The sequence below is a fragment of the Acomys minous genome (assembly GCF_964271855.1).
Source record: "Acomys minous genome assembly, chromosome: 17".
NCBI lineage: Eukaryota > Metazoa > Chordata > Mammalia > Rodentia > Muridae > Acomys > Acomys minous.
Window position 1 is genome coordinate 36792089 of NC_140500.1, and position 17509 is coordinate 36809597.

Sequence of the window (17509 nt, forward strand, 5' to 3'; positions counted from 1 at the left end):
TACTCTGTATGTCCCAAGAGCAGCATTCTCTACGAACTGGAATGGGAATTGCAGTGTTTCAAATGACTTTCTTTGTAGATAAGAGCAACAAACAGTCGTAGCATTTATCTCAGCAAACCCGAGATTTACACATGGGATTCACCTGTCTCCACCTTCCCAAGTCTGGGTTATGAGTGTGCCCCACTACACCCGGCTTACTTATGTGGGTTGAGAGGACCGAGGACTGGTTCACCCACACCATCAAACTCAGGCTTAAAGGGCATCTCCCCTGATGAGTTCTCTCCCCAGTCTCTAGACTTTGAAAAGATTTAAAGATATTTTTTATTTGATAGGGTACTATTATGTTATGGAAAGTTTTTGTCTGCTTGGAAAAAATTGTTTAAAGGAAAGCAGTGTGCATTCATACTTATGCATTTGTATATGTCTTCTTAGCAGAAATGGAAAAAGATGCCTAAACCTTATAAATAAATAAAATCTAGGGTTCTAAACCCTCTTTAAAATACTGGAAGCCCCTACTCTCCTGGGGTATCATTATCCCCCGCACCTCTGCTTCCTGTGAGGAGGTGTGCTTACTTTGAGTTCCTGTTTGATCCTGTTTTTCTTTTCGTCTCCTCTACTGTTTTTCTCCTTTTTAATGCGGCTATCATGGTCAGGACTTGTATTTGAGGAGAACAAATTTGGCAAGATGTGCTTTCTGGCAACAATGCCAGCCTGTGTGATGTTCTTTGTCACTTTTTTAGTTTGTGTGTGTGTGTGTGTGTGTGTGTGTGTGTGTGTGTGTGTGTGTGTGTTTGTAGGGGTGGAGGTGGGGTGGTACAGCCAGTTCAGAACAAAATGTGCTCTTATGAAACTTTAAATCTGTTTTTGATAGTCAAATATCCAAAAAGGCATTCCCTGAATACAAAAGCTACAGCATATACACATTACGCTAGGAGTACAGTGTTGGAGTGGGAAAAAAAAATCAATGTTTGTAGGAAGAGGAGGAGGAGGAGGAGGAGGAGGAGGAGGAGGAGGAGGAGGAGGAATCAAACAAGATTTGGTGTGTGTGTGTGTGTGTGTGTGTGTGTGTGTGTGTGTGTGTGTGTAGCGAGCAGTGTGTACACATGTGTGTAGGCACATCCGCATGCATGCTTCAGGTTAAAGTTGTGGCTTCTTCCGTTGCGTTCCATCTTGTTCTTTGAGACACAGTCTCTTACTGAACCTGGAGCTCAGTGACTGGCTAGTCTGACTAGCTAGTGCCAACCAGGGAGTCTTTTGTTTCTGCTTCTCGGGCACTAAGACTTGTGGTACCATGCCTGGCTTTCAGTAGGTTCTGGGAATCTGAACTCAGGGCCTCCTGCTTGTGTGGCATGCACTTCACCCATGGAGCCCTCTTCCCAGCATCACAACCAAGATTTTTTTTTTAAATTTTTATTTTTTCATTTAACACTTGAATTTTGTGAATAAAAACCCAAAAATGTTGTACAAACTCTTTATCTGGGGGTCTCATGTTCTAACAGCCGATTTTCTTCCAGCGCTTGGAGAAGATGCTTCAAAGCATCTAGTTGTGCTAGTGGGTATTGTAGCACCATTTCTCAGTTTGCAGGAGCTCCCACCCCTGCATCTTCTCCATCTTTTGGTTCTCTTTGCATCTTTACTAGCCCAGCAGCTACTCTCTTGGCTGGCCTTAAACAGTCTCGTCTTCATGAATCTTCTCTCCTCTGCTGCTCTCTCATTCGTGCAGGCGCCAAGTTTGCACATACAGTTCCAGTACTATATAGGCACCCAAAGACCATATGAAGCATATGTATACGGCTCTCGTTCATAACGTCTGTGGCTTTTCTATTAGGGGAAACTAAGGTCTTTGAGGCTAAAGAATGCTTTTGTTTTTCACTTCTCCAGTATGTACTAGGTTAGGGGCGCAAAAGCATCTGCTGAGGACCAGAGAATTATCAAGTTAGCCGCAGAGAACATAACACAGATGGGTGCGCGCGCGCGCGCGCGCGCACACACACACACACACACACACACACACACACACACACACACACAATTGCCCTTTGAAGGCAGCATTAATCAATCTGCTCCTTTAAGCTTCCTCTAGAAGGGAATACTGTCGGCAAGGCTAAAGGTGAGAGAAACAGCTTTTCAGAGGCCTGCTGGTTATGTTTAGAACTTTGGCAAACACCTTGAAAATGATGATCAGCACTGAGTGTTAAAGGCAAAGGAATTCTTGTGGGAAGAGATGGAAGGAATGCAAAGCTGGAGGCCAACGGCCTGAGGCCAGGGGAAAAGCATGGGATAAGGTGGCAAGGAGGGTAAGGCCTCTATAAATTACTTTGACATCATCGCTTTGAGTATTAGTCTTGCCAGGAGAGTTATCCCCTTGTCTCCTTTATAAGCATCAAGGCAAGGGCAGTTTGTGGGAGAACCATGGATGAAAGCATCCTCCTAGCCCGATCAGTGAAACCGCATACAAGGCCGGATTAGTGAAACCGCATACAAGGCTGGTTGTAATGTGAGTGAAAGTTGGCAGACATATCGAATATTTTAAAATTCCATTATCATGCCTTGGCAATCACTGAGCTGGTGATATTTGAATAGGTAATAAAATAATGACCTTATTGGGTTCATAAATTATGTAGTTTCTGTAAGCTTTGTTTTTCTCATCTTTCATTAAAACCATAAAAAACAGTTTAATCATATAAGCTATTACTTTTGGGGGGCATTTTTATTATCTCTTGGATACAATACTGACAAGAATCAATGTAAAACTTTAGAATCACACATAATCAAATGTAAAGCTATACAGTATTGTGAAAAATATGTTTCCAGGTCAGCCATCATAAATACTGTGTAGTTGTGAATACCCCTTGACCTCTAAATTGGAAGAGAAACAAAAAATTGATAACATATACACTGTAGGGAAACAATATCCTGCTCTTGAATCAGTTGTGTACATGCTGAAAGGAAGGGTTTAGTACGTTAATGAACTTGATTCTTTTCCTATCAGCCCAAACAATTTTGTAGTTCACACTCCTCCTGCATCCCAGAGCAGCATCCATTTATGGTAGTGATAATGGCCTAAGCCATGAGCATCATACAGCAGCAGTCAAAGCCATGGCTTGTTCTGCAAACAAAAAGCAAGTTCAGGGGATGGCTGAAGCGAGAGCGCAGGGGCCTCTAAGCACTTGTTCTTGTAGAGGATGGAGAGTTGAGTCTCAGTACCGACAATGCGGTTCACAAACATCTGTAACTCCACCTTGGGCACTAGGCATACACATGCTGCACAGACATATATGTAAGCAACAACAACAACAACAAGAACAACCAACAACAGCAACAACAACAACAACCAACAATAGGAACAACAACAACCAACAACAGCAACAACAACAACAACCAACAACAGGAACAACAACAACCAACAGCAGCAGCAACAACAACAACCAACAACAGGAACAACAACAACCAACAACAGCAACAACAACAACAAACAACGTCATAGTGTGTTCCAGCACTTCATTTTTCTCTCTTTTTCTTTTAAATTTATTTTTTAGTTTACATCCCATAGTCCCCTCCCTCCTCTCCTTGTAGTCCTTCCCTGCTTTCTCTCACTGTTCTCTCTGCTCCCCCCGCCACCTTTGCCTCTCAGAAAAGGGTAGTCCACTCCCTAGTAACCCACCCTAGCACATCCAGTCACATCAAGACTGAACACTTCCTCTTTCACAGTATTCTGGCAAGGCAGCCCAGCCAGGGGAAGTGATAAAAAAAGCATGCAAGAGAGACCCTATCAGAGACAGCCCTCACTCCCTTTTCTAGGGGACTCACATGGAGACCAAGCTGCCCTTTGGGTATATATGTGTAGGGGTCCTAGGTCCAGTTCAGGCATGCATGGCCCTTGGTTGGTGTTTCAGTCTCTGCAAATTTCCCCCACTCCCACCCTACCCCCTCCCCTGAACCCAGGTTAGTTAGTACTTGGTCTTCTTGTGGAGCTCTCTGTCCCTTCCGGGTTCTTCTATCTAACCCCACCCCCACCTCTTCCATAAGGCTCCCTATTCTCTGCCCAATGGTTGTGACTCTCAGCTTCTGTTTCCATCCTTTGCTGTGTGGAGCCTCTCAGAGGACAGCTATGCTAAACTCCTGTCTGAAAACACAGCAGAGTGTCATTAATAGTGTCATGGGTTGACGCTCTCTCATGGGTTAGGTCTCAGGTTGGGTCAAGCTTTGATTGGCCATTCCCTCAATCTCTGCTCTATCTTTATCCCTGCATATCTTGCAGGCAGGATAAATGTTCGGTTGAAGTTTTTGTAGGTGGGTTAGTGTTCTTCTCCCTCCACTAGGAGTCCTGTCTGGTTAGAAGGTGTCCTCTTCAGTCTCCATGACCACTGCTACTAGGAGTCTCAGCTAGAACCACCCTCCATATCTTCTCAGGAGCCTACCCTATTGTAAGTCTCCAGCTTGTCATTTTTAAGGCCAAATAATACTCCCCTGAATGGATGGACACCACATTTCATGAATTTGTACACCAATTACTGGCCATTTGGTTTGTGTCCCACTTTTGCTATTATGAATAATGGTATGAGCTTTGTACCCAAGTATCTTGGGGTTCTACCTACTTACAGACAGCGAGGAACTGCTATCCTGCCTAGCCAAGTAGCTGTACAATTTTGTAATCTCACTTATCATATATGATGCTCCAATATCTCTACATCTGTGTCAACCTTTATCATTGTTATTCTGCTTATAGTTGTCACAGTGAGTCTGAAGTGGTACTTGTGGCTCTGATTTGTACATCTCATATTATTAATGACCTTAAGCATCTTTTATTCACTTACATGTCGGAGAAATAGTTTTTCAAATTGTTTGCATTTGCTTTTGTAGTGGACTTTTATGGAATAGTTTCAGACTTATGGAAAAGCTGAGAAATGCATTCCAGCACTCAGTGCCATCTTCTGTTACATTTACCTTACACCTCATCTTCACATGTTACATTTGTTAGTTAGTGAACCAACATTGGCATGCCATTAAGTCTGTAGCTGATGCTCTAGTTTTACCTAATATCTTCTGCGCCAGGGAATCACAATGCATCTAGAAGTCATCTCTCTTCTGGCTCCTCTTGGCTGTGGCTATTTCTGACTTACTTTTGTTTATCTGCTTTTGTAATTAATTTTTTTCTATTTTGGGTGTTTTGCCTACATTTAAGTGTCACATTCATAAAGTGCCCACGGAGGCCAGAAAAGGGCACTGGATACCCTGTAACTGGAGTTCAGATGGATGCCGGGGATTGAACCCAGGTCCTTGGGAAGAACAACCAGTGCTTTTTAGCCATTTCTGACTTTTCTAGTCTTTAATGACATTGGCAGCTTTTGAGAAGTTATTGGCAAAACTTTTGTAGAATGCTTTTTTATTGCATTTATATTTGTTTTTCATGACCATAGTGGGGTGATGGAACTTAGGAAGATCACAGAAGTGCTGTGTCATCTTTATTACACCACACGAGTCATATAAATACATTATTTTTTTTTTTATCATAGTCAAGGAGAAGTACATTTTAAAATGTTTACTCTGAAAAGCGAAAATATCAGCTTTTTAAAAAAATCCATTTTTTTGTGTATCAAATATTTTGCTTGTATGTATGTATGTATGTATGTATGTATGTATGTATGTATGTGTACTACACACATCTGGGGTTGCATATGCCCATGGAGGCCAGAAGGGGCATCAAATCCCTTGCAACTGGAGTTCCAGATGGTTGTAAGCTGCCATTTGTGTTTTGGGAATTGAACCTGGATCCTTTGCAAGAACAGCAGTGCTTTAACCACTGAGATATCTTTGTAGTCCCCATGGCAGCATAAAGGAAACACAGAAAATGCAGTTAACTTGGCACTCAGAAAAGGCTTCAGATTTAACCTTAGGAGTATGCTTTTCAGGACTTAGTTTTATTTAAGACTAAGAAAGTACATGAGGATGTGGTGTTTAAGTGAGAATGACCCCAATAGGCTCATACATTTGAATACTTGGTTCCCAGTTGATGGAACTGTTAGGGAAGGATTGGGAGGTGTGGCCTTGTTGGAGGAGGGGTGTCACTGGGAGTGGCCTTTGAGGTTTCAAAGACTCATACCATTCCAGTTAGTTCTAATTTGTGGATCAAGATGTGAACTCTTAGCTACACCTGCTTCCATGCCTTTGTCAGCATGAATTCTCATTAGAACTGTAAGTCCAATTAAACACTTTTTAAAGGTTGCCTTGACATGGTGTTTTATCACAGATATAGAAAAGTAACTAAGACAAAGGGGACACACACACACACACACAAATCTCTAGTGTCCTCTGTATTGTTTTTTTGTGGCTGAAGTACAAAAGTGGTGGGTGCTGTTGTGCCTCTGAGCAGATTGTCTTTCATAAATATCCCTGAGTTAAGATGGAGATGTTTATGAGAGGGTGGGTGAAAATCAGCAAAGGGTATCTCAACCAGATAGTGAGCCAAACATTTTTCCCCAAGAATTTCCTTCTTGCTTTTCATGTAGTTTAGTCTCTTTAGTTGCACTATAAGGAAAAGAGCCATTTTGGAGAGAAAGATACAAGCTGAATTACAAAAAAAAAAATAAGCTTTACTTTTATCAAGAGAAATCAAAGTACAAGGAAGGTTGGTGTTTGGAGGAAAAATTTCACACTGTACCCCTGTAACCTGGGCATTGTATGTACAGCTAACTAAATTGTTCCCAGGGTGTAATTTCTGATGCTGTGAGAACACAAACTCTAGTACGCTCACAGCACCTTTCCTGAGGTAATTCACATACATTTCCCTTATTTCTGATTGACAGCTAACACACTTAGGTTATTACATTGGAATAGGGTGTTATAAATAATATAATTTTTTTTTTAAAATCACAGACGCCTTGTAGTATGGCTTGTATGTACTACAGAAATAAATTTGTTTTTACTAATAATATATATGATTGGATAACTGCATTTTAAAATTATATTTTTAAGATTTTTAAAGATTTATTTATACAGTGTTTTGCCTGCAAGTTTATCTGCAGGCCAGAAAAGGGCACCAGATCTCATTATAGATGGTTGTGAGCCACCATATGGTTGCTGGGAATTGAACTCAGGACCCTTGGAGGAACAGCTAATGCTCTTAACCTCTACGGCCTTAATAACTGCCTTTAAAGATATTTAATTCCACAAGATATATGTAGAATGAACCTGATTTAAAAAAATGATGTCTGCTTATTTATCTGCCTTGTGGTATATATGCTGGACCCCAGAGCCTCTGCATGCTCGGCAAGTGCTCCACCACTGAGCTTTATACCTCAGACTATAGTTGACTATGTTTTTATACTATCCTTCTTTTAAGGAAGGCCTTTGTTCCTCCAGGAGCTTAAATGGAGTTATAAAACTCCCATATGCTTCTATAATGTTGACAGAATTATTAAATGAAGGAGTGAGGCTGTTTGAGGTTTTGAAACCTAACTTCACAAGCCCTCAGACACAGCCAAGAGTCTAGAAAAACTTTACAAGAGGCTTCCTTTTCTGACCTGATTATAAGCAGAAGTTGTACTTCATTATTGGTGGTTGTTACAGACATGAGGATAAGTTGTAGAGGCTTCGGTTGACAAAGTTCCAGAGACTTCCAGCTGTCCAGCATTATCTCTAGATATACAGAACAGCTGTTGAAGCTTTGCTTGACAAAGTTCCAAAGATCTCCGGCTGATCATCCTGTCCTTAAATACTGTGTATGGTCTAGGTATAATTAATTGTATCTAAAAATCTCCCTTTTCTCCTAAAACTGTCTTTTACTCTTGATTTCTGAGCTCTAATAAAAATCACACAGGAAAAACTTTTTCCCACAGGGTAGGCTCACAACCAAAAATATGATTTTTTTTTTTTTAACTCTATGAGCACACAAACAGAAACCGCATGAAAGAAAGTTAAGACCTTGACGTAACAGTACTTGGCTAGATACTGTTACCTGTAGAAGTTTCTTTAGAATCTGCTTTGAGAGCATAGAAGGTGGGCTTGGGATGTCATGCTCTACAGATATATTACAAAAGGACCCCTTGGCAGTTAGCCTAGGCTTGCGTAGCACATCTGCTGGCTTGGGACTGGGAATAAATCAAGTTTTTTCTTAAGAGAACATGCAGCTCAAGCTATGTTGCTATGACAATCATGTAAACACGATGGCTTTAGCCCAGGGGAATTTATGAGTAAACTTTTCTGAGTATTCTTTAAGAAATAATAATCAGCTTATGTTGACCATTGCTTGGAAATTGCTTTTTGCTGTATGCTTTATTGTCGGTTATACAGAACTTTTTCTATTTCCTTGCTAGACTGTTCTCTTGCTTTTTTGATTTTTGAATGCCCTATTGATTGTAAAAGATGAGAAAAATCATGATGTAAAATGTATGAAAAAAATTGAACTGCACTTTAAATAAAATACTGGGCTTGGCCTGAGAAGGAACAGCAAGCCAGAAGAGAAATAGAAAGATGGGCAACAACAAGGAGACAGAAAAGTAGGGGAAGGAGCAAACAACAGCCATCCAGCCAGAGAGACGTAGACAGAGACAGAGAAACAGTATGCATGTGAGAGGGAACGTAAAGTTTGTACTAAATATGCTGGGTCTCCAGCAGTTATTGTTCATCCATTCCTCAACCTCTCCTCAGAGCTAGTTACTATCACCAGTTGTTCCACAACGGTTGGCTTCCCTTAACCAGCTGGTTACTGCCTGCTCAAGTCTCCCCACCACAGACCCACTAAGACTTTCTCTTCTTTCCTCTTCACTGTTGCCCAAGCTGGTCTGCAGGAGCAGCTGGTGGTTATTAAGTTTTAGCGGGTAATAACTTAACATCCCTCCTCCTTAATTTAGGTTTAGAAACAAACAAGAGATAAGAGCAAGAGTCACACAGACAGAAAACCAAACAGCTTTATTACTGACAAAACTAGCTGGAAAGCAACGCTGAGGTCTTCATACAAGGCAACAGTGGCTTAACATCGTAGGCGTTAAGCCTACAGTGACACCAGGTCAGAACCAGCCGCATTTTCTAAACAGCAGAAATCTTGTTGATATGTTCTGCATGACCCTTTCCCAGGATCTTCTTGGATTTAGGATGGCTGCTCCAACACCTGGCATCAAGTATGAATTCTGGTTTCCATGAAGAAATACAAGGATGATGCCCAAGGAGGCATAATTTTCGCTTGTATCCTGCTAGTTTGAACATAGTCACTTATTCAGATTTAGCTACAAAATCAAGTACTCTGGGGGGAAAGGTATTATTGGACATTTTACAGTCTGGGATGCACTGCAGAGGTGAATTTAGGCAACCTGGCAGAGGCAGGACTGGGCAACCCTGGTCTTTCTCACAGGGATGAGGAAGATGCGGACTACAAGGTACACCTCGCTTGAGGCTAGGCTGCTTGCAGATGACCCCGATGTAGCCGAACCACTTAATGCTCAACTCCCTCTGATTTTTGTCCACAGAAAGGCCAGCAGGTAGGAGCTCCCTTCCTAACCGGTGCTTAGATTCTCTAAGGGGCAGTATAGTGAACTGTCATATGGCAGAAAAGTGGCACATGACGGGGCACCACAGTAACACAGCTTTCTTGGTTGTCCACGATCTACCCTTTCTTTGTCTTTACTGCTTATTTGATTAAGGAATCTTCCTGAATAGTCGTAAGAGAGTTCTTCTCCTGGCAAAATATCTTGGGCTGCAAAAAGTGCCAGCTTAGGTACCATTGAGTCAATTCGGACGGGAATCATCAGCAGGTTTGGTTCACAAGAATGATTCAGGAATCTCCCAATATTTCCTATGTAGGTAGGGTCGACAAAGGTTTCCATGACCTGTCCATTGTAAATGTGCTCCCTGAGCGCAATGATGTAATTTGGGTCCTGTGTCGTTTGTAGGTGAATTCGTCTTTGTACTTCAGAGAATCCTAAAACCTCCCCAGCATACTCACAGACAAATCTTCCCTTGGGTATAGATTCCAAGGTCCGAAGTCCCCAGCCTTTTTGATCTGTCTGGAACACCTGGAGAAGGAACTGTAGACCGCTCTGGACCACCCTGTTTCTACAGTGCTCACCACAGTGGCACAGGGCATTGCATTCAAAAACTGGCTTGGCGTACTTTGCTTCCAGTCCAATGTCCCTAAGGCATAAATTGTCATCATAGTTATTCTCATGGCAGAGACAGGAACAAGTGCCAGGGATACATGGAGTTTTGGTGCAAGCACATCCAGGAAAGGTTATTTGTGTGGGGTCGATGTCTGCTCCAGGCCCAGCTACATGATCAGGAGTATACTGCAAAAAATTAGAGCTACTGGTTAGAGTGGCATTCATATATTTCATATGGATGTAATGTGTATGTAGCTTGTAGTGGGGGCATTTTTAAATTGCAGCATATATGAAAAATATGACAAAACCAAACTACTGTGAATTCCCAAGTGCAACAGCCACATCACGCCCAGAAGACGGGCAATCACAGCACCCTCCGCATCCTCCAGCTCTCACATTTCCCCGCCTCCTCTTCTGTGATGTTCCCTGAGCACTGGCAGGGGTGGGAGGACTGATGAAGATGTTCCATTTAAGGCTGAGCACTCATAATAATTTCTTTTCAAGCATTTTGACCAAAAACTATTGAACTTGATGTCTACGTGAAGTTCACTATTTTTTCCTTTTTAGCTATTTCTAATAATGTATATACATACATATATTCATTATGAGTCATCCCTCATGTTTTCTGGCATCAAGAAAGTCACAGATGTTAAATAAAATCACAGAAATAATTATAAAATGGGATTTATTAAATAGGTATCAATATAACAATTATAGGTGTAACAGAAACATGTAAACAAATTCTGTTCTTACTAAATGACAAAGGGATAATCTGAAGACATTTCTTGGTGTTTTGAATGAACCTGCATTTTTAAAACATTACATTAATAATAAATGAAGAATAAAGCCCCAAATCTAAAGTCTCTAGAAAGCCTGCTTGTCCTGGTTATTTCCTTATAGGTGTTATGAAACATAATTTCAAACTTAAAGCTTAAAGGATCCTTTAGGGCTGGGAAGATGGCTTAGTGGGTAGAGTGCTTGCCATACAAGGCCAGGACCGGTCTCTGACTCCTCAGAAGCCATGTAAAAAGAGTCCGGTGTGGCAGCATGCACCTGTCATTCTAGCCCCGGAGATGTGGAGGCAGCAGGATCCCAGGGACTCACTGGCTAGACAGTGTAGCCTATCAATGAGCTCCAGGTTCAATAAGAGACCCTGGCTCAGAGCAAGTGATCCTGGTGGAGAGTAAGTGAGGAAGGTGCTAGCGGCAGTGGGGCAAGACAGTGTCCAGCTGCCATGAAACTTTTGTTAATCCTTTATTTCAACCCCTAAAAGTGCTTGGATTCTGGAAGGGAACCACCATGGCTAACAGTCTTTCTGCTTTTAAGTTGACTATCTCAGTGATTTCGTTGCAATAGCAAACGCTGACTAATAGAGGGTGAAAGACACCTGTGCAGTGAACTTAGCTATACAAAGTGTGCAGCAGAAACAGACTGAACACTTGTCTGTATGAGTAATCAGCCAGTGTGAAGAGGGCATATGATTAGATGCAAATCTTGCACTGTAAGGAACAACCTCACTGTCAGAAGCAACACTGACTTTTCTACTACAAATACAAGAAAGAAATTTCACCAATGTGTCCTTCCAAACCATTCTTTTGTAGGAGGCAGTTCCTGGGGATTGTTTTTATTCTGATTTTATTCTGATTCTGTATCAGTAGAGTTGGGTAAGAGTGGTTCTGCAAGGCACCAACTGCATGGCTTTCCACTTGCGTATAAAGATTTTACAGAATCCTGAGGGATGTTGAAAATGCCCATCCCTGTCCCTGTTAACAGGATGTCTCCTAGCCCATCTTTAGAAAGACACTGAACAGCATGTAGCGACACACGCCCTGTGCAGGCTTGGTGGAGCTCTGCAGTTAAGTGCAGAGGCCTATACTTTAAAAAGCACAGAACTGGGGGAGGATTGGCATTCCTGGGGAAAGATTAAGAAGGTGATGAGTGGGAGTCTAGGGTGGAGGGCAGGCCAGCCTTCTGCTTAGACAGTGATTCGGGGTGGGGAGTTAAAGAGCTTCCCCTTGCACTGTGTCTTACACTGTAGCTGAGCAGGGCTGTCCTACAGGGATGAAGGGAGTCTCACGAACAGATGCTCCTGTCTATCAAATGCAGTTAGTGCTGTCTTACTTACCCAGAACCCACTTTTGGCCTTTTAAAGATTCCACATTGAAATGTAAATGGTTATTGAGGCATTTTTAAGAAGTAGTCTAAAATGAAGATTTTATGATCCCTTTGTGAAACTTTTTATGAAGACTATTTTTAAACTGGTTTGTTCCTCAAGGAGGAACAAAGAACTCAAGTCACTGAACTATAAAATGACTTTTTCCCCCAACAAAGATGATTTCTGTTAAAATCAAGTCTAACTTACTGCAGTTTCATAAGCAGGAGAATATCTTTTTCTCTCCTTATAAATTAGTTGTTTATTTCTACTTGCAAAATTTCAAGACTATTTTACTACATTTACTCATTTTAGCTGTCCTGAAGATTGCACCTTGGGCCTCACACATGTTACATAAGCGTTCCTACTGTTGTGCTAAATCCCCAATTCATGGTTTACTATTGGACATTGTTTTACATGTTTTTATATGGTTTCCTATCATGTGCACAGATGTGCTAGGTTTGATCCTTACCAGAAATTAGAGATAGAGATAGATAGGTGATAGATAATACATATAGAGATAGATTTACAAACTCTATAGTTAAGATTGTCTGACAATTTGAGACCCTTTACACTTGGGTTACAAATGGCACCAAATTCCAAGTGAGCTTCAGGTATCTTTGAAAAGACAATACAGACTTCTAGGTAAATTTCCAGTTTCACAAGTGTCTCTACCTCCTGAGCAATTTTACCAGCCCAAAATAAATACATATATATGTTTAACTAGATGTAACCATTATATACATTGTAAGTTATAAGCATTTTATCTTCATCTTTTTTCTGTTTTCCTCTACACAAAAGGTTAGAAAAAATATTATCTAAGAAAAATTTATTTACTGACTTAAAAAATAACTATGATGCAGGACTTTAAACACGGGCATGAATCTTAAGGAAGTTTCCAGAATCTTAGGAATACTTAAGGAAGTATTGTGAAAACCTTCCTTCCTTTTTTGGTTGTGTTGAAAACTCAGCTACAAGAATCCTTGGACTTGGCCTCTGGTGTCGTCAGTTTGTTTTCGCTTCTAACAGCTATTAGGAGAGCAGGAGCCAGATAATTCTGGTCAAGGCCTAGTTGAGCACTTAAAAATAACGTTTGAAGTTGATCTGAGGGACCCAACAAATGATTAGACCTGACTTAGCTCAAGAAAACAAATTAGTTTATTTTCTCCTTGGCTTTCAACCCTGTGCACATTATGATCTGCTGGCTTCTAATCTGAACATTCCAATGTCCCCTTTTCTTTTTACATGGCACCCCAAAGCAAAGCAGACATAAAATTATTTTCCCCTTGAGTTTTTCATGCCTTAATGGTTGTGTGGGCCAGGGTGTGCAGCAAGTAAGCTATTTTGACTCTTTCTAAGATTCCTTTTATGCATGTGGAATACAAGGAAAAAATGAGCTGAAGGTGAGCTGGGAGTACAGGACAGTGGCACAAGCAGAATTCTACCCACATCCTACACCACTAGCACAACTGTGAGGGTTGTGTTTTAGTGTGAAGCATGTGGATTGCCATTTCTGCGAAGCACTCTTTTTTATCAGCGATGGATGGCCTCCCAAAACACCAATGTTCTATATGCTCCCTCATCTTGTGAATTTGCCAAACCTTGGATGGTAGACAGTCTTGGAACTCAGCCTTCCCCTGCCAACCCACTTTGAACTAGCCAATCATGTCAGATTATGAGGCCACCATCAGAGTGAGACACAGTTAAGTGAACTTCTCCCCGTGGTGTGCCTGCTTAGCTAGCTGGTGGGGCTGCTGGGAACCCTTTTGGAAGGTTAAAATTGCCTGGCTGAGTTACTTCTACTTTGCTCAGTTTCTCGTTTTCTGACACTAGGAATATCTTTTTCCAACAGCTTTGTTCTCCTGACTTTCTTGCATGCCGTCAACGGTTGGTCTAAGGATCAGTCATATGGCTGCTACTTCTCTCTTCCCTCTTCTCTTTAAAATAGACAGGTACTTATTTGAATTTGAAAACTATGATTAGTACATCAACCCCCTTGAATTTATGGACACTAATGACTGTAAGAATTCTAAAGAAGATACTTACGTAAAACCCTCTAACTTTTTGATGCTGCAGGGGGGATCAAACCCAGGAACTTGAGCATACAGCACTCTGTCACTGAGTTACATTCCTAGCAATTGGTTTTTGGAGACAAGGTCTTGCTATGTAGCCTAGGATGGCCCTTACAGTCATGATTCTCCTGCTTCCACCTCCAGAGTGCTGAGGTTACACCCAAGTGCCTGGCTAAAAGATATTTTTATATATAAAATACAGTAGGCTAGATTAAGGAACTGCATTAGGCCAACTATTTTATAGATAGTTCTTAGAGAAGTTGGCAAAGGAAAATATAATTTAAGACTGAAAATTTAGAGTTCACAACACACACACACACACACACACACACACACACACACACGAACATACATGCACTTCATTGAGTAGCATAAACAGCTAAAGACTGAAGGACTGTTCTATTATTGTTAGTGCTCTGAGAGCAGGGAGTATGTTTTTCTATTCTCTGCATGCCAACTCATCACTTGGTATACTTTTAGCTCTTAATGAATATTTATCGAAGTTTCTTAAGAATGGGGCAATATTTTTCTTTAATGTTAGATACTTCTAGCTTAAAAATAAAAGCAGCCCAATGTTATCTTCTTCAACCAAACGATCTCATCTTCTTGGCCTCACCTAGTGCAGTGCCTGGTATAGTCTAGGCACTCGACTGTTTGAGGAATAAAGAAAAACACACATGTGATCTTAGCAGACACATTGCAATGTTTGATCTTGACAAAGCTTTAAGGGCTCATAGGTACACACAGTGTTATCTACTTATGTTATTAACAATAAACTATCAGTGCAAAAGCAGATGTATATTACTGGCCACAAATCATAGACGAGAGGACAGTAATTATTTCTCACATTAAAATCCTGCTCTGCCTTTTGGAATCTGCTATAGAATTCATTACCCCATTTGCTGCTCACAAAAACCCTAGAAGGAAGAGGCGGCCCTAATTTGTATTGATACTGGTTGGGGAAAAGGTATAAAATTTTAAACTATTTTCCGCTGGGAAACAACAAGCTCTGACTCTGTGGAGTACCCAGCTCCTCATGCTCAGAGGCTGAAGGTTAGTCAGGGTAGGGCTTTGAGGGAGCAGCAGTAGTGAACATTTAGTGAGTTCTTACAGAGAACTAGAAACAGTAATTCCCAAACGGCTGCAAAGCGAGGGACCGCTACTTCAGCTCTACATGGAAGGCTCCTAAGGATTTGAAGAAGTTAATTCATATGTGCCCAAGACCTCTCAGCATGAAGGGGCCCTCAGCTAAGTTGGACGCTAGGGGCCATGATCCATAACCAGAAACTGCAGCTTTCTTACATGTGAGACAGGATGCCAGCAGCGCTCTGATCCCTCACTAAGTTCTGAGGACAAGCTGGAGGGGGAAAAAAAAAAAGCTCTTTCCAAAAAGTCACTCCCCTGCCGCACACACTTTAGGGAACTGCCATTTTACAGAAAGTATAAGGTCTTGTTAAGGTCTTGTTACAGGTTCACAGAAAACATTAAATTCTGTTCATTTTAAGAACTTTCCCTTCAAGCCAACAGCTCCCCCCCCAGCTTCCCCCCCCCCACCCCAAGAGAGAGGAAGAATAAAATTGGGTAGATAATGAGATAGGCAAGGATCTGTGAGGAATTGAGGGAGGGGAAAAATAGTACGATCAACATATATTGTATGGTATTAATAATAATAATAATAATAATAATAATAATAATAATAATAATAATAATAATACAAAAAAGTCAAGAAGACTGCAGTTTCAGTAAACAACCTTGATGAAACTCATTGGGTCTCACTGTCTACTGTCTACACACACACACACACACACACACACACACACACACACACACACACCACGAGGGCAAGATGAACGCTGAAGGGGGCACTAGCCAGGAAGATGAAGGATTACTAGTGCGAGTGGGAGAGGGACAAAAGAGGATGGGAGTTGGTGATGGTGCATATGATCAAAACACATATGTGTATGTGTGAAAATGTCATCATGACACCCATTATTATATACAATTAATATTTGCTAATGAACATGTTTTAAAATGCCATAATAAAACTGGTACCGTGTATGCAAATATTAACAAAAAACATTAAGATAAAAAGACTCCCGCAGTTACAGCCGCTTTGACAACTACCACCACGTGGGGGAGCTATGCGTTTACCTTTCTTGGCTCCTAGGAAAGGTGTCCCAGCGCCCCCTTGGGCAGTGCACAGCCCTCGTGTCCCGCCCAACAAGGAAAGGCAACGCCCGCCCCCAAGGGAACAGCTCCGCCCCTACTTCTCTCCGCCCCTACTTCTCTGGCTAAGAGCAGCCAGGCCTCTACCTCCTCCTCTAAGGGGGAAAAGCGCAGGCTCCGCCTGGTGGGAAATAAGAGCTGCCCTCTAGCCAGCCGCCCCAGGCTGGGACAGCCCTCTACCCAAGCCCAGTGAGCGCCCGCCCCTCCTGGGGGAGGAGGGAAGGGGAGCCACCGCCCCTAAGGTCTCTGCGCAGCCCTCTAGCTCCGCCCCCATAAGGAAGGGCACTAGCCCCGCCTCCGGGGACTCTGGGAGCAGCCCCTTCAGCCACTTAGTCCCGCCTCTACCTGGAAAGGCTTAGGCCTGAGCCCCGCCCTCAGAGGCCACAGCCTCACAGGCAAGTTCTCCAGGCCGCGCGCTACATCTTCTTCTATCCGGGCCGCAGATTCCTCCTCAAACGCTGCTTTCCCGAAGGGACGCTTCTTCTCAGCTGCCCCAGACATTTGCGGTCTCACTCCGCCAACTAGCCTGACCATCTCGGGCCTCCGCGAGGATGCTGGGAGTTGTGGATTCCGTGACCCCACTTCCTCATGGGAGTTGTAGTTTTGCCTCCCCACACCTGGAAGGTGCAGGAGTTTCCACCCTCAGCGTTGTTGGGATGCTTTCAGACTGGCTCCTACTGTTTTGAGACTGATATATAGCTGATAGTTACAGAGCTATGAAAGGTACAACAAAATTTGGGGAAATTGAAATGTTTTAGTTTTTCTGGGGAACCTCGAGAAGCATGTTTGTTCAGCTTTTTGAGGGTCTAGTAGATATTTGGAGGGAGACGCACCTCGCACCTCCTAAGCTGAGGGAGAAAACACACACCTCAGTATCTAGAACCCCTGGAGAAGTTGGATGACTGGTGGCAGAATTTGTGTTAGGTGGCGTCCTCTCCTTGTAAGCTTACTTTCTCTCCGGGTCA

The 17509-nt window shown here is 42.2% G+C and overlaps 1 protein-coding gene across 1 annotated transcript; it reads right to left on the bottom strand.

Moving 5' to 3' along the window:
• Positions 1-8891: 8891 nt before the first annotated feature.
• On the bottom strand, positions 8892-17093 carry LOC311588124 (histone-lysine N-methyltransferase SETMAR). Its single transcript, XM_084765607.1, has 2 exons — positions 16890-17093; positions 8892-10280 (listed from the first exon to the last, which is right to left on the bottom strand). Exons 1-2 carry the CDS (start codon positions 17076-17078, stop codon positions 9492-9494), a joined length of 978 nt encoding a protein of 325 aa, XP_084621733.1. The 5' UTR covers positions 17079-17093; the 3' UTR covers positions 8892-9491.
• Between the last annotated feature and the right edge of the window lie 416 nt (positions 17094-17509).